This window comes from Python bivittatus, unplaced genomic scaffold (genome assembly GCF_059951505.1).
Source record: "Python bivittatus isolate LINGU-HERP-01145 unplaced genomic scaffold, Pbiv_v1 ctg000340_np1212, whole genome shotgun sequence".
Classification (NCBI taxonomy): Eukaryota; Metazoa; Chordata; class Lepidosauria; order Squamata; family Pythonidae; genus Python; species Python bivittatus.
The window spans coordinates 9,968,698-9,996,418 of record NW_028277056.1 but is presented as its reverse complement, the minus strand read 5'-3'; the positions used below and the strand labels follow the sequence as shown (position 1 = coordinate 9,996,418).

The following is a 27,721-nucleotide window of genomic DNA, read 5'->3' as shown; positions in this document are numbered from 1 at the left end:
ATCCATCTTTTCTTAGTAGGATAAGAAGTGATTGGCCGTTGTCTTTCCCCAGGATGTTTTTTCTGATTGATCCAGATGTTTCAAAGTGGTCTCCTATCTAAGCACTAACTGGACTGGAGCCAATTTAGCTTTTCAAGATCAGTCAGTTACATTATTATCCCACTTTGGGATTTGGGGAGGCAACCTACTTTCACATCAATGCAATCTCTGGAGTCTATCTGTGTCTATCCAGTTTTTCCAGTAACTCTGGAAGTTACTTTTTCAGTATTTCTGAACTTGGACATCTGATCCCACTGAGGCTTTTTAGTGACATTCCCAAACACCTTTGTTATCTTTTTAAAAAGCAAATAAATAAATATCCAGCCTGAAGAATAATTTTATAAAGCTTGCTGAGTATCTTGTGAGTTTCTGTTGGATTTTAACAAATGTGCTGCTGCAACTGTTGCTGCTGCTGTTGTCTTCATTGTCCAAAATAGCCCAGGGGGTGATTAAAATTAAATTATTATTCAGCAAGCTACCAAAATTATTGTTTATTATTGTTTCCACTGTTTGCTATGGGAAGTTTTAAAAATGAAAAATCATCTCCTTTGTCATTTTTTCTGAATTTTGAGGGTTCAGTAGGCATTCACCATAACCAGCCACCCCAGCTACTCTTTTCTTAAGCTGAAAAATAACGGAACAGAAGTTTGTTTTTAGTTCTCATTGGCCCACATCCCAGATGACTTGAAACCTTTTGAATCCTGTTCCATTGGAATATAGTCTCTCAACACAATCCAAGGGGAACATTCTGAGCGGGGCAGTTTTGTTCTAAGCTTAGGGCTGGATTGGTGGGAACGGTAAGTTTGCTTCATACACACCCCTTCTGGAAACTCTATCAGACCTCATAAGACAACATGTCCAGTAGTCAAGTATCATGTGCTCCAAAATAACTGAAAGGCCCCAGATAGTTTATGTTTGTGTAAAACTAGAAACAAGTGTGTTTCTGAGTTTGTATGTGCTCACTGGCTATATTAGGATAGGGTTAGCTCCCAGCTACTGTTAGGTCACATGTAGCTTGACCCTAACTAACTGGTGGTTCAGTCATGCCTTCAACGTCCACCAACTTGCATGAGAACCATGCTAAAACTCTCCCTCTGGGTTCTCTCCCTTATTTCCCCCAAAGAGACAGAGAAACAGGACCTCAAACAGCTGTAATGAGTCTTAGAGAAGAAGAAGGGCATCAGTGGGGACTTTCTGCCACTGTCTCCACAGCAGAAAAAAGGTTCTGGGGAGGAAAGGATTCTTAGAGCTTAGTCAGAATACAGAATGAGAGCTGGCAACCTACAACCCAGGGACACAGGGAGTCCTCAACCTAGTTTCAGAACCCTCTCATCAGATTTCACATGGCAACGGACTGTTGCTTGGAAGAGAGGAAATCAAGTTTCATAAAGGGACAAAAGAGGTAGTCAGAGGGAGGATTGGCATTTTCACCCATACAGTGGTACCTCGGGTTACGAACACCTCTGTTAACGAACTTTTCGGGTGAACACCAGCTCCGGCTGCAAAAATGTACCTCGGTTTGCGAACTCCGCCTCAGGGTACGAGCAGGATACGTGGCCATTTTCCCTCCCGTGACATGGTCCGCGGCCATTTTTCCGCCCCTGACACGTGGTCCGCGGCCATTTTCCACCCCTGACACGTGGTCCGCGGCCAATTTTCTGCCCCTGACACGTGGTCCGCAGCCATTTTTCCGCCCCTGACACGTGGTCCGCGGCCATTTTTCCACCCCTAACACGTGGTCCGTGGCCATTTTATGCCCCTGACACGTGGTCGTAGGGAGGGGGACTCTCCCTCCAAGCAATAGCCGCCTCCCTGTCCTCCACGCCAGAACGGATTAACGGTAATTACATTGAACCTTATGGGGAAATTTCCTTCGGGTTGCGACCAATTCAGGGTGCGACCAGAGTCACGGAACGAATTAAATTCGTAACCTGAGGTTCCACTGTATTGGCTTTGGGGCATCTGCAGGGGGATCAAAACATCAAGGTTTTACACTTGTCTAGTCAGAAAGCATGTCGCAAAACTCCCCCCACCCCCCGGATGCCTTTCAGTTTGTGTATAAGTGGAGCTTTTACAAATAAGGTGATCTGGTATTCTTTGCTAGGTAATTGTTTATAAATTGTAGCCTCCAGAAGGGAGATTGGGTTGTAGAATTCCTTCATTCTGTGAACCCACAAACTTTTTTCTCACTATATTCTGCTTTGGTTTAATTGTTTTTCTCCACTTTTTTATTTATTTTTGTCCATTGAAGCCAGTGACCCATGAAAATAGAGTGTGGGGAAACCTAACATGCTGAAATAATTCTTAGAATTATTATACTTAAATCCATTCATTTTCCTGTCTTGAAGACAAAGAATAAAACCAATGGATCTCTGATGTACTTTGCAGTGAAATGTACTTTGAAGGAATGAGTCCGTGTAATGAGTGTGGAGCAAGTTATCTGCCACACAAATGCTCTACCCTTGAGCCAAGAGCCTTCTCCAGTCCCAGGGAGATCACAATCTGATCTTCCATCTGAACTGGCTCATTGTAGCTGTTTTAAACAGCAAAACCTCCCTTGCCCATGTCTGTAAGTTGCGTGTTTCAGAGAAATCCCATTCAAACTGGGGTATGTGGTATTTTCTCTAAGTTGTTGTGAATAGGCTTAGAAACAATCTTGCCTCAAGTGTTTCTGCATCCAACACGAGATGTCATTTTATTCTTCTTCTGTATCTAGATAGACCTTTGTGTGTAGATTTTTTTTTTTTGAATCACTTTTGCAAAGTAATGCTGCAATTACATGTAATTGTCTAGCTACAATAATTTTATTTTTCAAAGGTTACTCCCACAGATGTAGATAAATTACTCAATAATGAAACAGTAAGCTTAGGTTAAAACTAAATCTGTTGAAATGCACCAGAGGGGGAATCTCTCCATGTTTCCATTTAACTTTTTTTTAGATATGGGAAATTAATGGTGATACGGGAAAATTTTGTACCACCTGAGTTCAGTTCCTAATAGCATGGGGTTTTCTTAGAAACAATATGAAAGTAGTTCAACATTGCCTTCTTCTGGGATATTTTTTGACTTTCCAATCTATCTAAACCAGTGTTTCTCAATCTCAGCAACTTTAAGATGTATGGAGTTCAACTCCAAGAATTCCCCAGCCAGCATGGCTGGGGAATTCTGGGAGTTGAGGTCCATACATCTTAAAGTTGCTGAGGTTGAGAAACACTGATCTAACCCCTTGGAATTTACTAGTGGTTTCCCATTCAAGTACTAACCAGGTCTACTGTGGCTGATTTGAAAACTCTAAGCATGATCCCAGAAATTGAATTTATCTTGAAGGTGGTCATCACTGGAAATGACACTGTTATCTGAACTTGTCATAGGGATAGGGCTACAATATTCCTCCTCCATTCATAGAGTGAGAATGTAAAAAAAGCCCAATCAAGTTAAGGACAGAGTAGCCTTTTATGCTCTAACACCAAGGGGGAAATTCAGTAGATTTTTAAAAAATTAATTACCACAAGGCACCAGAATGCTGATGAAAGTGAATGGATGGATATGAGTGTCTTTGGTAATGAGTACAAGTAAATCCTGCCTCCTACAGAAAAAAAAAAAAGATTATCCACTCTGTCTTTTTGAACAAGAAAACATGGTTGGTACAGCAACATATGGCAAATTTAAAGTTATTTAAAAAAAAATTATTTATAAAAATAAAATATTTTTATTATTTTTTTATTTTTTAGTGAAATTTATTGATAAAGAATCAGGTTCTGTGGAGTTCTTGGTGCTCACTGAGCTTGGTTGTTTGCTTGCAGACATTTCATTACCCAACTAGGTAACATCATCAGTTGATATTGACATTACCTAGTTGGGTAATGGAATGTCTACAAGCAAACAACCAAGTTCAGAGAGCCCCAAGGACTCCACAGTTCAACCCTGAGCTACAGTTATTCTCTTCTGTGAGAGTCATGTTCAGAACAGGAAATGGACTGAATTCCAAACTATCCAATAGATCCCCATTAAGCAACCTGCTGAAGAGTATACAAATAGGCTTATAAAAAAAAAATCTATCACATCCAAATTCTTATCAGCTTATGGATCTACAGAACTAGTGGCTTTGAACATGATGGCAGAAGTTCTCAAAAGGGAGAACCATTTCATGAGTTACCAAATTCTGAATTTGAGTTACAATCATACTGTATATCTGATATACGCACCTAGCCTAGATTTAGATGAATCTCCTGTTGCAGTACCTTTTCATGGAAAACTTACCATGGAAAACTTTTTGACTTTCCCCTGAAGATGTGATTAACATTTCTCAATCCTATCTTCCTTTAATGCCTTTCTTTTCTAACCACTTGAGTGAAGGTTTATGCATACCAGGATTTTTGTGATGCTGTCTGACCCGCTTTGTCTCTTTCAGCAGTTTCATCTGCAGACAAAGCACTTCTGCTTTTCCTTTCATTGTAGGAACTGACTTGCCTTAGTATGTATACATATCTAATATTCTGCATAGTTTATATTCAGAACCTTGCAGTTTTATCACAGCTTTGCACAGAGCACTGCTTTGGAAACAGGAATGCCCTATAAGACTGTGGGTCAGTAACCTGGTGCCTTCCAGATGTTTTAGACCCAGAAGCATGGCCCATTTGGGTGGTTGTAAAGCAAACTTTAGAAAGGCACTGGGTTGGCTGTCCCTACCCTAACAGATTTAGCTTCATCACTAATGTCACTTGTCTATGCATTCTGAATTTTGCTATTAAGGCAATATTTTATTTTTATTTTATATTTTATTATCACTGAGGGAATTGGGCTGCAAAGCAACTATTTGGATGCTTTACCACAAACTTTTTCAGTTTGGTGTCCTTCATGTTGGTCATGAATTCTGTGAGCTGGAGTCCTAACACAAATGGAGTGTGGGGGCAGACTGGTTTAGATAACTGTGTGAGTCTCTCCATTGAAGGGTGGTGGTCATCCACCTGAATCTGCACAATTTTCTTCCCTAAAACACAGCACCAGCACCCCATGTTCTTCTCTTTCAGCTCTTTGTTCTCAATTAAATTTGGCAATCCTTGTCCATTAATTACGTCATTAAAGAAACAGTCTGTTAATTGCACTCTGTCATTTAGTTACTCTTCATGCGAAGAGAAACATTAGGTCAGCTTCATCCATCTTTTCAGGTGCTGCATCCCTCCACCCCAAAAATATTTTTTAAAAATATCCCCAAATTATATGAGGTGTCTACATGATTTTAGTGATCTTAGCTTGCAGATCTTTCACGAGACCAGTCAAGTTACCACAACATTTCAGAGTTCTTGTGTAAAGGTTTGCAAGATCTCACGTGAGAATGCTGCAGCCTGGTGAGATTTGGTAACCTCACAAATGTTCAGCCATTTCAAAAACAGAGTTATTAAATTTTAGAAGTCCACCAATGCCATCTACAGGCATCACAGACACCATGCTGGCAACCGTGGTTTATATTTTTCCTTTAAATCTTAAAGAGGGCAAAGCCTGTGAATTCCCAAGCTCTTGTCATAAATGATTTTATTCTGTGGTGGTGACTCTCAACTGCATGCCAGCATGTGCAACCAAATGTGCTCCTAATGGGAAAATCCACTTGTTTGAGGGGCCAGAGGTGCTGTGCCTTTTCCACCCACATGTTTATTCTTCTCCCTCCACTTTTCTTCTGGTTGCCCTCCTTCCACCTCCATCTGGTTCCCATTCCACTTTGCAATTTAAAGGGCCTCAGGCAAAAGACTACAGACTGCGCCCCAGTGGCTAGTGCAGTTCTTGGAAGTCCACCATGATCTGTGCATGCACCACTCCCTCCCTTTCTTGCACCTTTGCTATACGACAGGAGAACTCCCAAGCCCACAATCATTTCTTTCTGTTTTTGTTGCTCCTGTCATTGTCATGATTTGTTAGGTACAAAGGCAGGAAGCTGGCCCAGCACAAGTCGGAAATAGAGTGTTTCACTCCAAAAGGGAGTATGGGAAATGGTGGGCGAGCGACAATGAGCAGGTAAGTAAAAGCATGAATGCCACCCAACCCCTTCCAGAGGTCAAGGAACTTGTCTGTCAGAGGAGCACCCAGGGGAACATTGCAGCCCACCTCCTCAATGTGTGATCATTGTCCAACCTGTGCAGTAAATCTCTGGAATGCTCCTTGATGGTTTATGTTGTCACATCTGCAATCAGGGTTGCCAGACCAGCTTGGCTTCCTATTTGGTTTGTAACAGCAGCTTCATTTGCAGGAGAAGGTTCTAAGTGCCCGGAGAATGGAAACTATCCTGTAAGGCCAAAATGGAGAAATTTTGGGTTGTGAGATGGCTGAAAGCTTCAGTGGGTTGGATGAATATGCAGAGGAAGCTGGGCCACATCAAAGTGAGTCAGGCCTGAATTTCCCACTGTTTTCTTGTTTGGTGGGGCTTTTATTTTATAATTATATTAAACCTATGATAAGGATTCAGGGGTATCTACAGGATATGGTCCAAAAAGTAAGATGGTGACCACAACAGTGCACTTTGATTGCACCATCAGGGCCATCATCTTGACTTTCTCGACCATACCCTGCAGATACGCCCATAAGGATTACATACGGCTTATGTCTATTTCCCACAGGGGCAGGGCAAGTCCTGCAGCTCAGATTATCCATTCCTGCCCTCCTAGCTGCTCTTCAAGGCACAAAAATAAAAAATAAAAAAATTGGCTGCCTGACTCTGCAAAACTGACTCTTTTTCAGTATGGGAATCACTTCATTCATTACTGGTTATTTTTCTATCAAAACAGGAGATTCAATGAGAAAGCTGGGAACTCTCCTGGAATCTATTTGGCCTAGCAGCAATGGCACAGAATGACCTCCAGCATTCCTAAAATGTGAATTTGTTACACATGGGCTGCTGAATTTTCTTCTTCGTCCCCTGCTCCTCCTTCTCTTTCTCTTCCCTCTTTTCTTTAACAGCAAAAATGCCCTGTAGTGATTGGAAGAGAGGTTCTCAAGATACTTAGCATTACTGAAAAATGCTTAGACATATAGTCTACAATGACAGCAACAACAAAAAAAGAAATCATACTTGAGAATTTCCAAAGGTGCCTGGATAACCCACAAATCATCACTGAAATTCTCCCACAGATAATGCTAGCAATCAGAGGTAAAATAGTTATGTGGGTTGTATCAAACATAAGGACAATCACAGATTGCAAAGACAGACAGAAAATATTGATCTCTTCCTCCTCACTGAGAATAGCCAGAAAGACTTTGACAAAATACCTTCTTTTATATTCCCCACCTTCAGGACTCCACAAACCTCCCCTCCCCCTCCCCACATAGGTGTCTGCAACAAGAAAAACTCTATTCTAGTACACAAAAATGGGGATAATAAAGTTACAGAAATTTAAACAATAGCTCATTCTATACACAGTTAAAACCCAGTTAAATACCTGGCTAATAAAATGGCCTTGGTTGCCCACCTTAAGCCATCAAACAAGGGGCCTGGCCAGCCTTTTGAGGGAGAGAATTTCAAGCCAGAGTATCAAGGAGGCTGTGTCTCATGTTACCACCGTGATGGGAAACTTCCCAGGTTTCAGTACATTTGGCTACCAGTCCTAGGTTCAACCCTTGGAATTTCCAGGTAAGGTTGGAGAAATTCCTGACTGAAACTCAAGTTTGCTGCTATATTATGGTATAGAGTTAACAATATTTGTTTAGATGGACTGTGATTTGACCTAGTAGAAGACAATTTCCAATGTCCCATATTAAATGTCAGTTTGGGGATACCATTTGTTTTAGTTAAAATCTGCATAGTTTCTTCTGCTCTATCATCACAACGTCCTCTAAAAGCATTATTTTAGAGCTTGGCCACCTGGGCAGCAAAATGTAGACTTTGGGACCACAGTTGGGAGCGATTTCCCAAAATATAGGAATCAGCAGACTTTTAACTAATTCAAAGAGTTTATTAAAATAATTAATGAATTAAATTTAACAAAATTCACAGTTCCTTTTTCTGAATCAGAATGCTCCTTCAGTGAGAATCTCTGGGTTATCCAAGTCATCATTTTTATCACTGTTACCTTTTTCTCTTTGTTGGCCAGTGATGTCAACAAGAGTTGATCTTATTCACACATCTGCTTGGTATTGATTATCCATGTCTGTTTGTTTTTTCATTCTCTTGAGGTTTCATACAGCCTGTCCTCTCCTCCCCTCCCTTTGTCATTGCTGTGTCTGCTTTGAACGTCAACTAGATTGATCTATTCTGTAAAAAGCAATTCAGCTGAAGAACAAGAAGCAAATTGGTGGGGATGAAAAAATACATGCAAATATCAATTACTCATGTGCCATTTTCATGCCATGGAAAATAGGTTTTCTTTCCCATCCAGTATATTTTCTCATCTAGTATATATTCCCTTCAGAAAAGAACCTAAAAATTCCAGTTCAGCAGAGAGAAAATGCACCATCATACTGAGAAAGTTGAGCTAAATTAGTAGACTAGAAATCTTATACGGGTAGAATCTGGAGAATTCCTCTTAGGTATCTCTTATTATGGCTAAAATTGGTGATTCTTTCTTCCAAGGAATCTTGGTGTAAGAATAACAAGAAAACTAATTGTAAAGCCTACAAGCCAAGAATGTTGAGCATATAATCCTACCAGTCTTAACTAAAGAAAGATTGCACCTTCTTATATGGTTCATAGACATGTGTTAGAAGGATGAATCTGGAGAATGTCAGATTTAGTCCATGTACTGAAACAGTAAAACTGACTGTAGCATTGCCAATGGAATGACAGCCAACAATACCTTGTGAGAATGAATTCTGAAACCTACTCATGTTTTTAGATTAGCACTCATGTTTTGCAGTGATAGTACATAGTTGGCACAAAGAACTTTAGCAATCAGTCCTATATGCTATTTGCTTTGGATTGAGATGACATGGGAGATAAACAACTGCATTTCTAGTAGCACTTGGTAGGGAGTTTTAAAAATGGCATCACAGATTTAGCAAGAAACAAAGTTGGGCAACTGACTCCTTGTGGATCTATGGTAAGATGAACAGCAGCAGGAGAGAAATTCCATGTAACAACCAACTACATTATGGTGCAAAGCAAAGGCAGCTCTTACTTTCTAAGATATAAAAGATGGTTGAAGGATCTCTTCCTCTTTCTGTAAAAAGCCTGCTGCATTGACAACAGCACCAGGCTCTTTGCAGATCAGAAGCATCTTTTCTGGCACATCCTGGAAGACCTAAGTGATATGCCACCTGGTGTCATGAACCTGCACACACACACAGAGGAGTCTGTGTTCCGATACAGTACAGGGACAAGGTTTTCACAAGGCGAGAGGCTACAAGCTTGCCTGGCAGGAGAAGTAGTCGAGTCCAGTCCGAGGTAATGCAGGATGCAGGATCGTAGGTAGTGCGAGTCAAGGTTCACAGGGTAGCAATCCCCAGAGGAACATGAGCGAGACACGAGGAAGATGTGAGCGAGACACAAGCAGGTAACTAGATGGTTGTCATTACCAAAGACTCCCCCTCTACTGAGTCTTGTTTTATAATAACTGCCGGTGTTCCTCATTTCTGAGGGTGAGATTCCCTCCTCGCGAGCAACCTCGCTGAATGCCATTGCAGAGCTCTTTTTTTGGCACGCCTAGCTTGAGCATCAGGTGGTCTCACACTCTCTGCCCTGTTATTGGAGACTGAATCCGGCTGCTGCTCGCTCTCCAACCCCACCTCTTTCAACTGCGCAGCCTGCTGTTCATCCAATACCTCTGCCTGTTCCAAAGTCACTTGGGCTTCAGAAAGTACTGGCTCTTCGGCCTCCAATTCTGAATCGGATTCAGAGTGGACCATGACAACTGGTTAGAAAGTATGGCCATAGGGAAGAAGCTTCTCTACAAAGAGACTACATACAGCGCTTTTAAAAGATTAAATGAAGTGTAACACAATACCTATCTGAACAGGACAAATATTCCTACAAGTTTTTTTAGAAATCCTTAAAATATGCCTGTCCTGTATGAGGTTTCAAACTCACACACACTCAGTTGCTAGGTAAAAATAGCAATTTTCTCAAGGCTGACAAAAAAAGGAATGTAAATCAAAAGGGAGTCTCTGGGAAAGAAAGTTTGCCTGGGTAGTTTCAGTTTCAGTAGGGACAGGCAAAGCAGAAATCAAATCCAGTCTAAAGTTCAGAGAGCCAAGTCAGGTTTATCAACCAGTCCAAAGGTTGGGGTTTCAGGAATCACAAGCAGTATCACAGGAACCACATGCCAGTGCAGGAGATCAGACGGTTGTTTCCAACAGAAAAACACCAGTCAGGGCTGCCTCTTAAATCAGGCTGCAGTCAGGTGACATTAATTGAGTTATTCCCTTGCTTGGCAAGGAGCCTCATTGAGCGTCTTTGTTCTGCTCTCTGCTCTGGTTGCCAAGTTCAAGGGCTTGGAGGCCATACATCATCATCTGACTGCTCCAGCTGTTCAGATGGTGCCTGTGTTTGATCAGCCTCAGGTGATTCCTGGCTTAGTGTCTCCTGAGGCTGACATTCCACTGGTTCAGCTGGAGCAGCTTCTTCAGAGTCAGAGTTTGAGTCCTGGGCTATGACAGTGCCTTCCCAATTAGACAATAAATGGAAATGGACTTATCTCTATCCTTTTTTAAAATTGCATAAATCGTTCAAAAAGCCTGTGTAATTCCAGAGAAAAAAAGGAAAAGAAATGAGATTGGACTAGGATTGTTCGAATTATTTTCCAATTGAGCCAGTGCACACTCCTTGGGAGTAACTGAAGAGGTGTGTGCGTGTGTGTGCCTTTGAATCAGTGTTGACTCCTGGTGACTGCCTGGACAAGTCCCTCCAGTTTTCTTGGCAAGATTTCAGAAGTGGTTTGCCATTACCTTCTTCCTAGGGCTGAGAGAGAGGGACTGGCCCAAGATCACCCAGCTGACTTTGTGCCTAAGGCAGGACTAGAACTTATGGTCTCCCAGTTTCTAGTCTGGAATTTAACCATGACACCAAATTGGCTCTCTAATTGAAGGTATCCAACTCAAATTACTTATCTTCTGCAAGATAATGCCGCATTTCAGATGTGGATGGTGGGTGAACATTTGTATGTGTGTGTGTGTTTATATAGTCTATGTGAATTATTAATTTCTTATTTGTTGCATTTAATTAAGTCAGTAATTTCATGCCAGAATCATAGCAGTGCTATTGAGACGTCTGTGCTTTGACAACCTCATAAAACATACCATTGCATAATTGATTTTATACGATAGAAGCAAAAGCTATTAGGGGAGGGCTGACAACTGATTGTTTTTCAAAAATAAAAGTGCCTTGCAAACAGACAATATCAGGAACAAAAACACATCTCCCATTCGTCCAGCACCTCCCATTTTGTATTTGTCGGATTTCTTTGTCTTGTAAGAAAAACTGCCACGTAAAATCACCTTTTCCAGCTCAGTTTGATGCTGCGCTATGAAAAAACAGGACCTCTTGGGTCAGGAGACTTAGGTTCCAATTGTTCAGCCAGCCTAAAGATGGGCTTCACTTATTTCTTTCACAAGGTCATGTCAAGGACACTTCCAGTAATGTTACTTCCCAGAGCCTCAGACGCAATTTGATGGTGATTCCTGATTATTTTGAAAGTTCTGCTGGCTCGAAAGGCTAAGAATCACAGCCAGGGCCTGAGATATTGCCACTCCTAGGGCAATAAAAAGAATCCCCATGCCCCAAATTTCACACAAAAAGGAAGGAAAAGTAGTTTGGTGTTTTTCATGTCTTCTCTGTGAACGAGTCTCAGTCCTATTTGGGTTACTTTGGTGGAACTGCAAAAGCTGATAGCATCTCCCTGTATGTCCCATTTTGCACCTCACCCCCCACCCCACTGCTTGACACCCTGAAAACGTTCTGCTGAAATTCAGTGGCAAAATGGCTGAATTTCAACAGTGCCATATTTTGCTTTATTTTTACAGTTAATGCTTGGGAATGAGTGGAAGCTGCCCTAGGAGGTCCATCTCTTCTATCCTCACTCTTACCTTCCTGAGCCACACCCACCCCCCCCAAAAGCAGCCCAAAAACCTGCCTGAAGATTTAGCCTGTTTTGGGGTGAGGGTTTAAAGGCAGAAATGAGTGGAAGCAGCTTGCTTCCCAGAGGATGTCTATTCCCATTCCATTCTTAAACCACTAAAAAAACCAGATAAAAAGAAAGGGAGAGTTTCCAGAGATTTCATCCTCATCTTCCAGTAGCATCACTCATGACATTCGGAGGCCTTCCAGAAGATTAGAAGGCTCAACTGCAATCCCTCTCTCTTCTAGGGCCTGAAACTCAGATTTCCCAAACGGAATGAGGCAAGCTTTCCCTCTAAGGGAAACAGAGCCATAACGTCTCAAAACAGAACAAAAACCCAGAGCTTTTTGGCACTTTCACCCAACTGGGGCTGAGTTGCAAATCAATCAGCTCTCCAACACTGCAGTCACTGTTAGAATACAAACAGTGCTTTCTGGTGGCGCTGCAAAATTCACATGAAGTCCCCTAAAGCATCTAACCGTTGGGGAATGCAACTACACAGGCCAACAGGAAGGGCAACAGAGTTCAGAGTTCATTCCACAGAGTGGTAAAGAGAGCACTGGACTCCCTGGACTATGCAACCTCTGATGTTTGGAACCCAAACTGGATCTCCTGAACATCTGGCATGTTCCTTTCTGCAGAAGTCTTCTTGGGAAAGGAGAAGTTAAAGGAGAATAACACCCCTGCTTTTTTTTTTTTAAGAAACTAAGGTCCTGAGGCTCTGAATGTGGAGCTCTTCTAGGTTGTAGGATCCTGCACCTTAAGCAGATGGTCCACCCTAACAGCATCTTTTGCATACAGTCCTTTCTTAGGCCTAGCACCCGCTTTCTGGTCCTTTCAAAGATGCTGGGTCCTACCAGCTCAGCAGAACCCTGACTTTTCTTTCTTTTTTTGTTTTAAAGAAAATAAATCTATATACAATTTATTAGGCAAATTGTTTGCTGAAAACCACCCACCAATAACTGAAGTGCTTTGTCACACAAAATGTAATGAATCTTATGGCTTCTTATTATGGCAGCGTGTGTAGATGGCTCATTCACCTACATTAGATGCAGACGGACGATGTATTAGAAGTGTTACTGTACGTTTGCCTCTGACGCAGGGTGAAATCCTCCCTAGCAGTTGGCAATCTGTTTCAGAGAGACTCTTTTATTCATTTTGAATCTTAGAAATGCTTCAGCACATAGACAAATTAATCTTGGACAGTATCAAACCGTACCCATGTTTGCTTTTGTTTTTATCGTGGACCAGCTTTGTCCGTTCTATCTATCTTCACACAAAAGCTTAAGCTGACTTTAACATCTCCAAGCAACAATTGCAGAATGCAGCCTTTAACTTGATTTATGCACTGCTCACTCATCTGTTTTATTTTTTGTTTTAAAAAAGGTCTTACCCTGAGCTATTTACTACAATGGATTTGCCAGTAAATACTTTAAGGAAGACATTATATACAATAAAATAAAACTTCAATACAATAAAAAAAAAACTTCTTTGGAGCTGCTCTGGGTTTTTCCAAAAGGAATCATGGACTCCTCATTGTAATCATCATCCATTATCTATTTATTTACAAGTTGAAACTTCTCTTAAACCTTAAAGAACATGGCCAATAACCACTACAGTTATAATTCAATTTCCCTAAAATAGTATAGGTAAATTGCATTATAATAGTTTAAACAACATATTCAAAAAGTCACTTTTTTCAGTCTCGAAGTATATCCTAAGATGGTTGGTAAGCCTATGCATGCATGCATGCATGCATCCATGTGTGTGTGTGTGTGTGTGTGTGTGTGTGTGTGTTTCCAACAGATCCCAGGAACAACATCCGAGCTCTCTGTCCAGAAGAGCGCAGTGCTAGGAACAGCTCAGATCCTGCGCAGAACCCTCAAACTCCCAGGCCTCTGGTAGAGGACCCCAGACTGAGGAAGATGCAGACCACCACCCATAGGGGTGAGAGGGGAATTTAATATACAAGAAAAGCAAGGAAAATATATAGAAATATAAGTGAAGGAGGAGAAAAAAACTTCAACAGCAATAATTAAATTAAATTAAATATTATTACAAATGCTTTCCAGTGTGGATGCCCCTATTGCATGGACATCTGAGGCTCTGTGTGCTGCTTTAGATAAAATCTCAGGTGCATCCTATACTTCAAGACTCCTAAATCAGGCCCATTTTCGGGGGATAACGTAAAAAGCCAAGATGCCGACTGCACCCAGGTGACTGAAGCCCCGCCCCTTTTTTACAGGCAGCATGATGGGTGGGGCTTTCATCATGTGGTCATGGCTGCCCCCCCCCCCCCACACGCAGGTACCCCTGTTCTAAATGCTTCTTTAGGGATTCTTGCATAGTTGCCATTACAGGTTATTGCAGACCAGTGTCTTTCAAACTTGGCAATTTTAAGATGTGTGGACATCAGCTCCCAGAATTCCCCAGCCAGTATGTTGTAGTTGAACAGAATGATAATGTTCATTAATGGAATTATTTTAAAAGCAAATAGTTTTCAAATAATATGTTTCAAAGTTCTTGCATAGATCTTATATGCTGGGTTGTGGATGTTTAGAGAGTTTACATCATCTAACCAGAGATTTTAGAGGAATTTCTTCACCTAATAAGATCTAAGTGGCTTTTCTTTCCAAATAGATTTTGCAAACTCACGAAATTCATCTTAACCAGAACAGAAGCTGAACAAATAGCCCTCTTTCTTGCACTGGCCATTTTTCACTCAAGTCCTCTTTGCTCATATTTCATTCTGGAAGTTAGCTTCTGAAGCTCCTCCAGCATCTCACGACGTGGCTTTCTGCTCCTGTAGCCACCAGCCCTGGCCTCTAAATCTTTTCTCAGCAGATTCTCACAGATTTCTAACACATGACTCCTTTCTGTCACAAAATCAATAATCCCTAACTCTCCTTCACTAACTCTTCTGCCATTTACTAAGTGATGCTCTCCAACTGTCGTTCTCACTTTCAAGCTCCAGTTTTAAGCCTTCTTTCTGTAGCAACTGTAACCAGTGTTACTATCTCATGCTCATCGCAGAGCAGGGTTAGCATTTGACCTACTCAGTCACATCAGCCTTCTCCAATCTGGAGCCTCCTCCAAATGTGTAGACCAGCTCCTAGAATTCTCAGGAATGACCGTGTAGACTATGGAATTCTGGGAACTGAAATCCACATATCTGGAGGATGCTTAGATCTGGAGAAGCTGTAATGACATTATAACTTAAGTCAGAAGTAGCATTAATGACTCACGTTCTAACTATATGAACTAAAATTCTGCATGTCTTCACATATTACACACACATATATGTAAGTCACACATCTCAGAGTGAGTTTCTTAGGCATACGATACCTGGACTGTAAAAATCCAAGCGGCCACCACATGCAGCAAAAAGATACAGAAAAAGTCTGACTCTTTGTTCCCATTTAGTAGTTCCCATTTTAATTACATCAGTTAAAAAGCAGATACTTTCATGGATTTGAGATTGCTGTCACTGCAGTGGGTCTGCCTTCACTGCATTTTATGGAGAAATGATTTTGCATTAGGCGCACTTGCACACTTGTCTCTGCATTCAGGACAAGGCCCTTTACAACTGTATAAACCAGTGTTTCTCAACCTTAGTAACTTGTCTGGCTGGGAAATTCTGGGAGTTGAAGTCCACATGTCTTAAAGTTGTCAAGGTTGAGAAACACTGGTATAAACCATACAGGCTGCATATTGTCTCTGTCCCCCTTTTTGTGGCATTTGGGTTCTTCCCTTCCCCCTCCCACAAAATAGGACTGCCAAAATCATGGGCTATTTTTAAAATTAAAAGGCTAAAAGTTATTAATTCTGTCTAGGATACTTAATATACCTAGCTTGATTTAATCACATACATACTGTACATGCATGCAAAAACTGCACCATTTTCAGTCCTAGCCAGTCCTGTGGTGTCACTGAATGTCTTCTCTCTCTCTCCTTCTCTCTTTCTCTCTCTCTCTCTCTCTCTTTCTTCTCTCTCTTTCGGCGGCAGAAAGATTGCTTGTCCCTGCTTCTAAGGTTAGATAAACTTATATAAGCTTAATCATAACAACTTTCTGCAAAGAAAACTGGGAACTGTAGTTCCCAACACTGTTTTCTACAGTATTTGAAATCTCCAACTTTTCTTTAAAAAAATACATTTTCGTGCATTAGAAGAAAAAGGAAATGATTGGTAAATCAATTTATCCCCATATTCTATGTATCTCTAGTCTCTGACTTGAGGGAATTCATTGAACGCCTGAAATAAAATTATCCCAGGGAACCATAATGCCATTATTTATTTATATGATAATCACTGTTCCTAAAACAGGGTAGTCTTCACATAGAATTAGGTAAAGCTAAATTACCTAAAGGAAATAAAGATTTTTTTTTTCTTTTTGAACAAGACGAGGTGGGAAAAGCATACAGAGCTTGGGATTTTTTTTCCAAGTCCCCTCTCAACAATGCCCATAGGAAGCATTTGTATTTTCTTTGTGTAATGAAATAACCCATTGTGTCTGTGTGTTTCTGCTTGGCCTTCATTTTGCAACACAGTGTTTTTGTGTGCAGCTGTGCACTGGAAAGTATAGAGCAAATTTCCTGGAAATGTCTTGGGGATTTTTTTATGATTAGCACCCTTTTGAAAGAATGGAGGCCTCACAGGGGATGAACATGTGCACTAAGATTCTGATATGTGTGTGTGTGTGTTTGTGTGCGAGAATACCTCTAAGTATTCATGACCCACCCTTTGGTTGCAGTCTCTGACCAATTTGAAGCTTGTGCAAAGCTTCACAAGGATGGTTAGAGCAAAATAAATGTTGATGGTTCTGTATGTTTGTATATTGGTTTTTTACCTTGCTTTTATTAGATCGTTGTTTGTATCTGTTGTGAGCTGCCCGGAGTCACTTAGATGAGATTGGTGGCCATGCAAATCAAAGTAATACTAGTAAGAGTAATAATGATAAAACATCCCCTTTAAAGCAGCTCTACAAATCAACCCTCCCACACACTCTTGGAGAGAACCAGCTTTGTGTCACTTCTTGGGTGTCTTCCGGCACTTCCAAAACTGGAAACACTTCCTGGAAGTGCCAATATGCCAGTGCTTCTTCTGGGCACTGGGAAGTCTACCTGTCTCCCCCCACCCGAATTTATGTGAAGTACCTTGGGAGCAACTGCATCATTACTACACTCACCAAAGCAAATGATGTCATACCTACAGTGCATAATGCCTCACTGAGGTGAAATGTGTCTACTTCACCAGAGCCTTCTCTGTATTCCTCTTCCCTATTTCTCTGTTGCCTTAGATGGTCTCTAGTTAAGAAATAACTCCCAAAATTTGGCCCCGTATTTATTCTCCCGGAACAGATAGAAGGTATTCTCAGTTCTGTGCTAATTCCACCCATTCCATTTTTTACATCTTAGAGAACATGTGAGGGAAATAAATATGGGAAAGTCTTAAATATATTTTAAAAAACAAGGTGATTACTATGTCCCCTTTTTCTTCCAAGGAACATTTGATCCCTGTTCCTAAATCTTAGGAAGATTGGCTTTATGGGAGATGGCCATTCCACTTTCCTGTGTGTCATGAAAAATAGCTAAGCAAACTAGCAGTTGAATCTTACTTCAGTTTCCTGACAGAAGCTTTGTTCTGAAGCATATGAGTCAAAGATAGCTTCTGACTTTTAGGATTGACTATCAACAGTAATGAACCAGCAATCAAGAATTACACTGCAGACCAGCATTTGGTAGGGTATCAATGAGGGCCTTGGAGAAGATATTCTGATGCTATGACATGTCTATACCTGCAAAGATCAGATCATGCAGGCAATGGTTTTCCCAGTGATACTCTATGGAAGTGAAAATTGTACTTTGAAGAAGTAGGATAGAAAGAGTATTGATACTTTTGAACTTGATTACTGGAGAAGACTCTTGAGAATATCATGGCTAGCCAAGAAAACAAACAATCTGATCTTAGAAGAAATAAATCCAGAATTCTCAGTCAAGGCACAAATGACTGGACTCAAATTATCATATTTTGGACAAATATGTGAAGACTCCTCTCTCTTGAGAAGTCCATAAAGGTGGAAGAAAAGAGGAGAAGATGATGACCAGCAACAAGGTAGATGGACTCAATTATAGTGGTGATGGGTGTGTTGTTGGAAAGCCTGAAGGGCCAGACTGGGGACAGATCATCTTGGTCTGTTCCCAGAAGGTCTATCTATGTGGTTGCTAAAAGTCAGCACTGACTTAATGACGTATAATAAATCAGTCAATCAATATATCCTGCATATATTATTTATATGCAGAAAATATTCTGTAGAATATATTACACCCAACGCTAGTAATGCTATGTCCTGCAAAATGCAAATAAAGCATTTTTCTGATCCCTCCCCCAAGAAACAACTCCAAAATATAATTTTGGTGGGAGGAATATAAAATACAGAGGATTGTGTGATGAGATTCTTCTCCTGAAATCTGTCACAAATAGGTGGCAGCACCTAGCTAACCTAGCTAACCTCACCTACCTGAAAAAGCTAAGAAGGGTTAATTGGTTAGAATGTAGGGAGATTACCAGGAAATCACATGGCTATAGGCTAGATTAGGAAGACAAAAAAGCATTCCAGAAGACAGCAGTAGCTAACCACTTCTGCAGAAGTGCCAGAAGATATCACAGACCTATTCATGCAGCAAGCAAGAGTCAAATTTGTCATGACAAACAAGGATTTACTTAGGTTGCAACAGAGGCAAGCACCTTGATCTCCAAAAAGTTATGGACGATTGGACCGGGTTCGTAACTTCATGGCAGGCCACCAGGAAAAAAACCAGGGCTACAGATCAGACTAGGAATTTGGAAAAACATCCAGAAAGAAGACAATGTCAAATGAGTTTCAAACGGTTGCCAAGAAAACTGCACAGACATGACCATGAAGTCACCAAGAGGCAGACTTAATATCTTTACCTGAAAACCAAGAGAAAAGCCATGGGTTAATGTGAGGTATCCAAGATAGCTTGTGTATATTGTAGGAAAAATATTGTCTAACTGAGTAAGCATACAAGGAATGCAACTCAATGGCCATGAACAAATATCTCATCTTATATCTATCTTACATCTTATATCTGTTATACATCTTACTTTATTATTAGATTTTTATCCCACTTTTATTTTTGGTCAACTCAAGGCAGCATGCATACCTAAACTGTTAGCTTAGATACCCTTTTTCCTCTCTTTAAATGACAATAAAAAGATAAGGTGCAATTTAAAATATATCCTGACATCATCACTTGACAGACCAGAAAGTAAAACAAGACTTTAAACTGTATTATGAATGTGGACATTTCTCTGCTGATTAAAAGTGGGTATTGCCTCATTCCTGCTGTTTCCATGAATGAAGCCAGAAACATTACACCATGTGTACAATGAGAATGATGACAATTTGGCCATAGATCATGTGAGAGAGAAATGTGACACCACTCTTCAAATATCTAAAGGATTGTCAGGAAGAATTGTGTATTTGCTACTCTTCAGCTACAGTAACATTTGTGATTGATTTGATGAGAGACAATTATTTGTCCTCTACTACCTCAAAGGACTAAAGTTGTATCAGTGTTGGTTGTGGCTGAATATCACAAGAAGCTTTTTCATAGAAAAAGCAGCTCAAAAAAGGGCAATTCCTTGGAGGAATGGTGGACTGTCTTTCATCGGAGTTTCAAGCAAAAACTAGTCCAGCCCTTCCTGACCTAGGTAGCCTCCAGACTGATGGATTTCAGCTTCTAAAATGATTATGATTGCTGGGAATCCTGGGGAAATCCATACAGCCAGAGGGTGCCTAGCATCCAGTTCTTATATTCTGGATTCCCTGCATCAACCTCTGGGTGAGAATGCACACAAACACCAATTCTGTCATGACCAAAATCTAAAGATGCCATAGCACCTATTGTTATTGCCCCAACTCTGGGCTTTGAGGATGATTGTCAGTTACTGTATCTGTTCCAGGGGTCTGTAAATGTGTATTTATTTCCATCCTGCCTTGCAAATGTTACACTGCCAACTTTGCACTAACAATTCCCACGGTTGTGATTCTGATGCTCCTCAAGAAACATGTCAAGATGTCTTCTACCTATAAACCTCAATGTGTATCTTTCTCTCTCTCTTTTGTTTCACAGCTCCAATGGGAAATCAGTCACATGGGCCCAGAATGAAAAAAGTACAAGCAGAGGAGCCCATCTCTGGCAAAGGCTTTCAGTCCACATCAATAAGAAAGAGAACCCCAACCAAACCGCAGTGATCAAACCCTTCTCTAAAAGCACAGACAGCAGCCGGCACAGCAGTAGCACCACAATTGCCACTACATTTCCTGATTCCAGTGCCAAAACACTTTATGATGTCTCTGAAGCTGAGGAGCACTATCCAGCTCAATATCGAGCTCAAACTCCTTCCCCTATCAGTACAGTGAGCCAGAGGACTGCTTCCCTTAGCCGGACTGAAGATGATGTTCCAACGTTCCAGACTGAACAAGCCCAAAGAAGCAGTTCTTCCCAAGGATCCCTGATGGAGCAAATCAGCAGTGTAGTGACTCGATTCACTGCCAATATCAGTGAACTGAACTCCATGATGCTTTCTACCACCACACCAGGAGCAATGGTGACTACTCCTTTGTGCTCTTCCTACTTGATTCCAAGGGAAATACAGCTTCCAACCACTATGACAACATTTGCAGAGATCCAGCCTCTCCCTGCCATTGAGGTCAATGGAGCATCTCAGTCAGCCAGGAAGCCTTCTTGTGGAAGTGTCAAAGAAGGTCTTTCAGCAGAAACCCCAGCAGCTCCCAAACCCGAGCTTGAAGAGTTGGTGGCTTTAACGCCTCCCTCCCCTTTCAGGGACTCTGTTGATTCTGGAAGTGGTTCACCCAGTTCTCCAGCATCTGAATCTGCCCTTTGTATGCCGTCGTCACCGAAATATGACTCACTTATTATAAGGGATTACGCGCAGAGTTCTTCTTCTTTGTGAATGTAACTGAAGTTCAACTTTGGATCTCTACAGCTTCAAATTCATCAGGAGGTGAAGCCAAGCCTCCCAGTTCTCCAGTGTTTACAGACACCATGAGAGTAATGGGTCATTTTGGGGGGAAAAGGTGCAAGGGGAAAATAAAAACAACAGATGGGTTATGCTATTTTAAACTTACACACACACTCATACGTACACAACAAAACTTTTAGCAGATTTTTCGTGGCCTTAAAAACATGGGCTTTTCAATGGAAAAAGAAACACTGCATCTATTTCTGAGGGCTGATAAGGAGTCTCTTAAATCACTTACATGCCAAGTGCTTTGCATTAGTGAATAACAGGGAACTGTTGGTGGGGAAGAACAGGAAGTTGATGTTCAGAAGCTATCCAGTGTTTGTTTACTTGGATTCCTTAACCCAGAAGAAAACCTTGATCTTTTTTCAAGACATGGAAGACCAAAACCTTGAATGTACATTTTGTAGTGAACTCCAGACCTGGGACCAAGAGATCCAGCTCCTTTTCCTTTCAGTTGAAGGTGTTTGCTTTTTTTTTTAATGAAGATCTCAACCAATAGTAATATATTCTGTAACAACGGAACATTTTTGACTAAAATGGCAGTATGCTGCCCATTGATAAATGTAAGTTAACGCATTGCAGCACATGACTGCACACTCTAAGAGGGCTTTCCAAATGACTTCCCATCCGACCGATAAGTTTAAGAGAGGGGAAAATCTCTCTTCAGTTAAGTATCAATTTTCTTTCTTTCTTATCATGGGATTCATCTCCAGAACAACAGCATTCTGGGAGGATTTTTCCTGACTATTTCACCATGTTGCCAATCAATAATGAAGTAGCAAAAAAAAACAAAACAAAAAAAACACCACAAAATAATAATAATATAGTAATAGTATTTTCTGGAGTACTGTTTTGTAATTCCCTGATCAGGACATATGTTGAGCTGAATATTCTCTTTCTAGTGATGTTGTGGAGCAAAAGCATTGCTGTGTTCCCAAGGGAAACTCATATTTTTACAGACATTCTTGCATTAACCTTGCCAGGTGAAACTTCTATCAAGGATAAAGGTTTTTTAGTCACAAGGAGGAGATCAGCTGTCTCTAGCAGTGAGACAGGGCCTCTCTAAGGGGGTGTAAAGAGTGTATAAAGGGTGGGCAGGGCCATTCCCAGGATTACTTTTGATTGAGAGACAAGAGTGCCAGTCAGCCTTATGTCCATCCTCAGAGGAAATTGCAATATAAGAACCTCAGTGTTTTAGGGCCAATGGGGCAACCATCACTTTTTCACTGAGTTTTTAAAACTTTATTAGAGACAATTCTCTTCCCCGCACCTCATCCCTACCCCCACATACAAACAGTCAACTTTTTCAAGAAGTTCACACAGGCAATAGACTCATGATCCAGATCTTTCACTCACTCTCCTTCTCTGGTCCTCTTCATCTTAGACCATGCACAATAACTCCCAAAGTCAGGGAATCCCACACGTTGCCCATCATTAACGTTATGGGCTACTGCTTTTAATCTAGGCAGCCTGTGAAAGTAGCTTGACTGCTTTGTACAGCCTTCAGGTGGGGTGGGGGGACTTGGGATGGGAGGTTACAATGTGGTGGATTGCTAAATTAGATCCACCTTGAGCCTTCAGCTGAATGAATAAAATTTCATAATTAGCAAGATACCTGTCCTGCCTCTAAATGAAACTAAAACCTTCCTCCCACATTATCCCTTTATACATCACCGTCTACATATAGGGGAGGACCATCTAGCTAGGCCTACCCTGTTGGCCTATATTGCTGCAGTTGCACCTTTGCACAGATTGTGCAAGGGTTTCAATGAAATGGAAAAGATCCATCAGGATAGGTAACCTGTCACACTCTTAAGTGTTGCTAAAGTACAATTTTCAGCATCTCCTACCACTGGCCACACTTGCCAGCAACACCTAGAAGAACACAGGATGTGTTCCCTGGCCTACATGATTTTGGTTGCCTCCATTTTGGCTTGCCTTTGCAAATGCTAGGGAAAGTGTTTAAATAATGAAGTGAATGCTTTCTCATGGTAGGACCATGGATACAGTCCTCTTCTCCTTTATATTTAGAACCTATGAATAAATAATGTGTAAAGAGGTCTCTCAACAATCCCTGATTTCCTAAGCAGAGAAGAGAGATCATCGTTAGATTACTGGCAGGAAACTTTCAACATCTGTGGGCCCTGAGCAACTGCCCATCACTGCCAGTTTCTGGTGCCAGCTGTACTCAAAACCACCATATAACATTCCTCATGATTGTTGCCTCTGGCACAGAAAAAAACAAAACAGCTCAGCAATTTATACTTTCTACAGAGCAATTACAAATATTAATTTAGAAATTCATTGACTAAACATATGTCCTCAGTTACAGAGATAGGTAGATGCATAAATGTGTATGTATCTCTTGAGTGGGAACTACACTAAAACATGTGTTTCATCCACCTTGTGATCTCCAGATCAGTTGAGATCAAAGGACATTTAGAGCTATCAAATCTGGATTGAAAAAAACACCCCAAAAAGCCCCTAGATGACAGCAAAGAGTTTTTATATTTTTTTGCTTCCCTCTAGAGGTCATCCTGAGTTTTACAGCCCAGGTCTGGTAGCCTCATCATCATCTCCAGTCAGCAAGGAATACAAGATTTTAGTTATTGATTTCAGTAGTTTTACTCTAAGCATAACTGATGCTGCAATCTTATACCTATTTATTCTGAATAGGTATATGCTGCACTCAAAGGAGCTTACTCACTGAGCAAATATACACAGAATTGCACTAAAAGCTTGGGTCCAACCTCCTATTTTTGAAAATTGGGTATCTTATAATCATCTTTAAAGGACTTCCCTCTTATATATTAGGAAGATCTTTTGTAGGTCATGCCACAGGCATGCATATTTCATTCATAAGAATAACAGTCTGGATTAACCCTGGAACTAATCATAACTAATAGCTTTGGTGGTTGGATAGAAAGCATACATTTGTTGTCTGGTCAGAAATGCTATGCAGGCAATTGCTTACTGAGTGGAATTCCTGCTTTGAACTAGCAAGGCTGGTTCCCAGATACATGGATGTCACTTACTTTCCCATCTTTTAGTTATTCAACTCTTAATGTCTCCATTAACTAGCCTCTGATAAACATTGTCTTTGAAGGTATGAGAAGAGTCATTAGGTTCTAACTGGGTCTTTGATGTTTGACTCACTCTACCATGTAGCAAAACAGCCTTTTTAATTCATTTCCCTCAAGTGCTCAGATGAATAACGAGGCTCACATCCTCAAAAATCCCTGCATTTGACCAGATACAGTACATAAGAGGGTCTCTTAAGGTACTTAGAACTCTTGCACACTTGAAGACTTATTCATACTTTCAACCAAATGCATGAACATTAGGGCACAGTTGGCAATTCCTCCTGAATGTGATTGAATGTGAAGAAAACAATTGCAAAGAGGGAGCTAAAAGGGTACAGAAAACTCTTGCTCTTTGTACCATCTAATGATCATTCAGATTTTTGCAGCCCAGATCTGCAGCCCAACTAATGAGGTGGTAGAATGACAATACTACTTCAGAACTGTGATAGAGTTATCTTTATGTGGGCTGGGGGGGGGGGGAATCCAGTTAACCAGATAGCAGCAAAAAAAATTAGAATTTTCTGTATCTCTCTGTTGCTCACCTCCATTTTTGCAGCCAGATATGGTAAGCTTAGTAAGTGTAGAATGTCATTCTTGAATATTTCTTCAAGGGAAATGAAATCCTGCAAATCCAAAGGTAGCCCATCATGGAGAAATATTTTAACCCAATCTGCTGCTTCTAGTGCTAATTTTCCTTTTCTAAGCTGGGGAAGCATTATAATGAGATACTCCACAAACTCTAGTACTCCATCCTGGCACATCATGGTTGCAAATTTAAACCAGTCACCATCTGATGTACTGATCCTGTGATAAACATGCCTATGACTTCTGATGCAAAGGTCACAGTCTTTTAAGATGCCTTCAGAAGATTGTGGCTGAATCAAAATAAATGGCTCTTTAAGAAATTGGCTTAAAGAAATCCAAATACTTTGTTCAGCTATGGAAACCTTGGCATGACTGATCTGAAGCATGTCTACATGAGATGGGGAAGAGAGAGGAATCTTTGCAACGGAACTGCAAATTTGTGGAGGACAATATGCTGGCTAATGCTATGTCCAGATTCAGAGGCAATTTCTGAATTGCCTGTGGCTGGGGAAGAATATAGCCAAGAAGGAGCTGTTTCCCAATCCTTCTGCTTGGTCACCAGGGGAAGCAGATTTTGGACGAGACACATCTTTGGCCTGATCCAGTAGAGCTGCCCTTGTATTCAAAAAAGCAAAACGTTTATGAGTACATTGATAACTCAGATCTTAATGTGAAAATAAAATATCCATCAAGGCAAATTTGAACCCAGCTGACTTCATGGATACATCATGTAGATGTGTTAGCAAGAACATAGAAGTGGTTTACCATTACCTTCTTCCAGGATATATTAATTTTACTTCCCAGTCTAGTCTGAAGACCTTGGGATTTCCTACTACTACCCAGATTCATCCCTGATGAGGGTTTTTGTTTTGTTTTGTTTTTTTGTTTTGTTTTTTGAGAACAGCCAAGATCTGCTGAAGTTGCCAGATGTCTGGACAATCCTACTGTTATTGAAGCATAACTCTAAAGCCCCTACACTGTTCCATATCAAATTTGCCAGACTTCATCCCCTTCTAACTTTCCTGCAAATCATGTCCAATCTGATGAAGATACAAAAAGTTTCTTGGCACCATCAGGCATTTAAATGTTGTAAGCCACCCAGAGTAGTTATTGGGAGATGAGGGGGAGGGGTGTCTTCAAGTCAGTGTTGACTCCTGCCCACTGCCTGGACAAGTCCCTGTAGTTTTCTTGGGTTTTTCAGAAGTGGCTTGCCATTGTCTTCTTCCTGGGGCTGAGAGAGAGGGACTGGCTCAAGGTCACCCAACTGGCCTCATGCCTAAGGTGGGACTAGAACTCACATTCTCCCAGTTTCTAGCCTGGTGCCTTAACCATTACACCAACCTGGCTCTCTTACTGGGAGATGAACAGCTCTGTAAATCAAATAAATACATTTTAAATCTTTCCTGTGTGCGATAACAGGTCAATACGCTGGGTTCCTGATTCATGCTCCAGAATTAGAAACAAGTTGAGATGAGCTACCTTCCACAAGCCATTATCAAATGGATTGGGCTACTTTCCAAGCTTAGGGTCTGTCTGCAAAACAATTGGGGTAAATCTTCATTAAAATTATGAAAGCCCTGAGCCAATGTTGGCTGACCTCAAAACACTAAGGGGGGCTGGAGATCTGGTTAGGAATTGAATGGCAGATTGCCAGAAAATTATAGGGCTGAAGGGTATACTTGACAGTAGAAAGTAAAGAGACAGAGAGACAGAGAGACAGAAATCAACCATTTCCATATTGTTGGAGGGAAAAAAACCTCCTAGGATATTTGAGCAGGATTCAAGCTCAATTCATAAGAGACTTTACTTACTTAAAATTGGGAAGGGTGGGGAAGGAAAAATAGCCATCTTCCGTCAAGATGGAATGTGAACGAGTAACTGTTTAAGTATTGTTTGTACCTGATTTTGCATTGCAGTAATGAACGATGCTAAAAGAAAAGTCCTAACATAATGAGATATAAGACCTCACCCCGTTTTTTTAAAAAATCAGCAACTAAAACATATTAAGGGATCACTGAAAATAAGTGGACTTGTTTTTTGTTTTGCTTTCCCCCCTTTATTTCAATAGTAGCTTCTGAAACGTTATAGACTTCCTGGCTGGTGTGGCTTTAAAACAATTTAAGAAAAAGAAAAGAAATAAAAACAGAAAGCAGTGATTGAATGCATGAGAAGTCAAATCACAGCAGGTATAAAATATATGCAAACTAATAACCTCTGATAATACATCCTTTAGAGCCATCTCAGATCCCAAACTTTGATTTTGTGATGGTGGATATTGCACTTCGCCAAAGAAAATTGACACAGGCTTCTGGGCTGACAGCCTTGCAGATGGTAGTCAAAAAAAAAAAAAAAAGATTGCTGTGTCTTTATATGTTTAAAGGCCTTATTTCTTTGCAGCAATGAACAGTTTGCAGTAACTATTCTCGTTTTTAATGAAGAGTTAGTGCAATGAATGCCTGCAACAAAGAGCCAGTCTAGTAGCCCTTCTAAAATGAACAGAACAGTTGAATTCTAAACAGAAGTTATTGCCCTGTACAAAAACGATCCCTAGCCATCATATCAGAAGCAACCTGATTACAAGGAACTATAATGATGGAAGGATATACACACATAGTTTTCTTGATAACACTGTCAGAGTTCTTCCTGTCTTTATTTTTTCCAGTACTGACATAGTCGAATATGTTTCTATGGCCGCCTTTGTGCAACACGTTTGACTTAGCTATTGAATTAAACCAATTTCTGGCTTATTTCCCAAATACGTTGATCTAGAAAATAACTAAACAGGCAGGTCCAGACAATGTATTAAATCAAGCTTATTATGTTGTGAGAATGCAGTATCAACTAGCTTCTTAGCTCATTTGGTTTAATGTGCCATATAAACACGGCCTACTTATATAACCACGCCA

General features: G+C 40.7%; 1 protein-coding gene across 1 annotated transcript in view; it reads left to right on the top strand.

The window, feature by feature from the left end:
- Positions 1-21,075, top strand: part of GRM5 (glutamate metabotropic receptor 5) — a 206,414-nt gene extending 185,339 nt beyond the window's left edge. Inside the window, exons 8-9 of the mRNA XM_088140844.1 lie at positions 5,953-6,048; positions 20,232-21,075. Coding sequence (XP_087996970.1) covers positions 5,953-6,048; positions 20,232-21,075 — 940 coding nt within the window. The remainder of the gene's footprint in view (positions 1-5,952; positions 6,049-20,231) is intronic.
- The last annotated feature ends 6,646 nt before the right edge of the window (positions 21,076-27,721 follow it).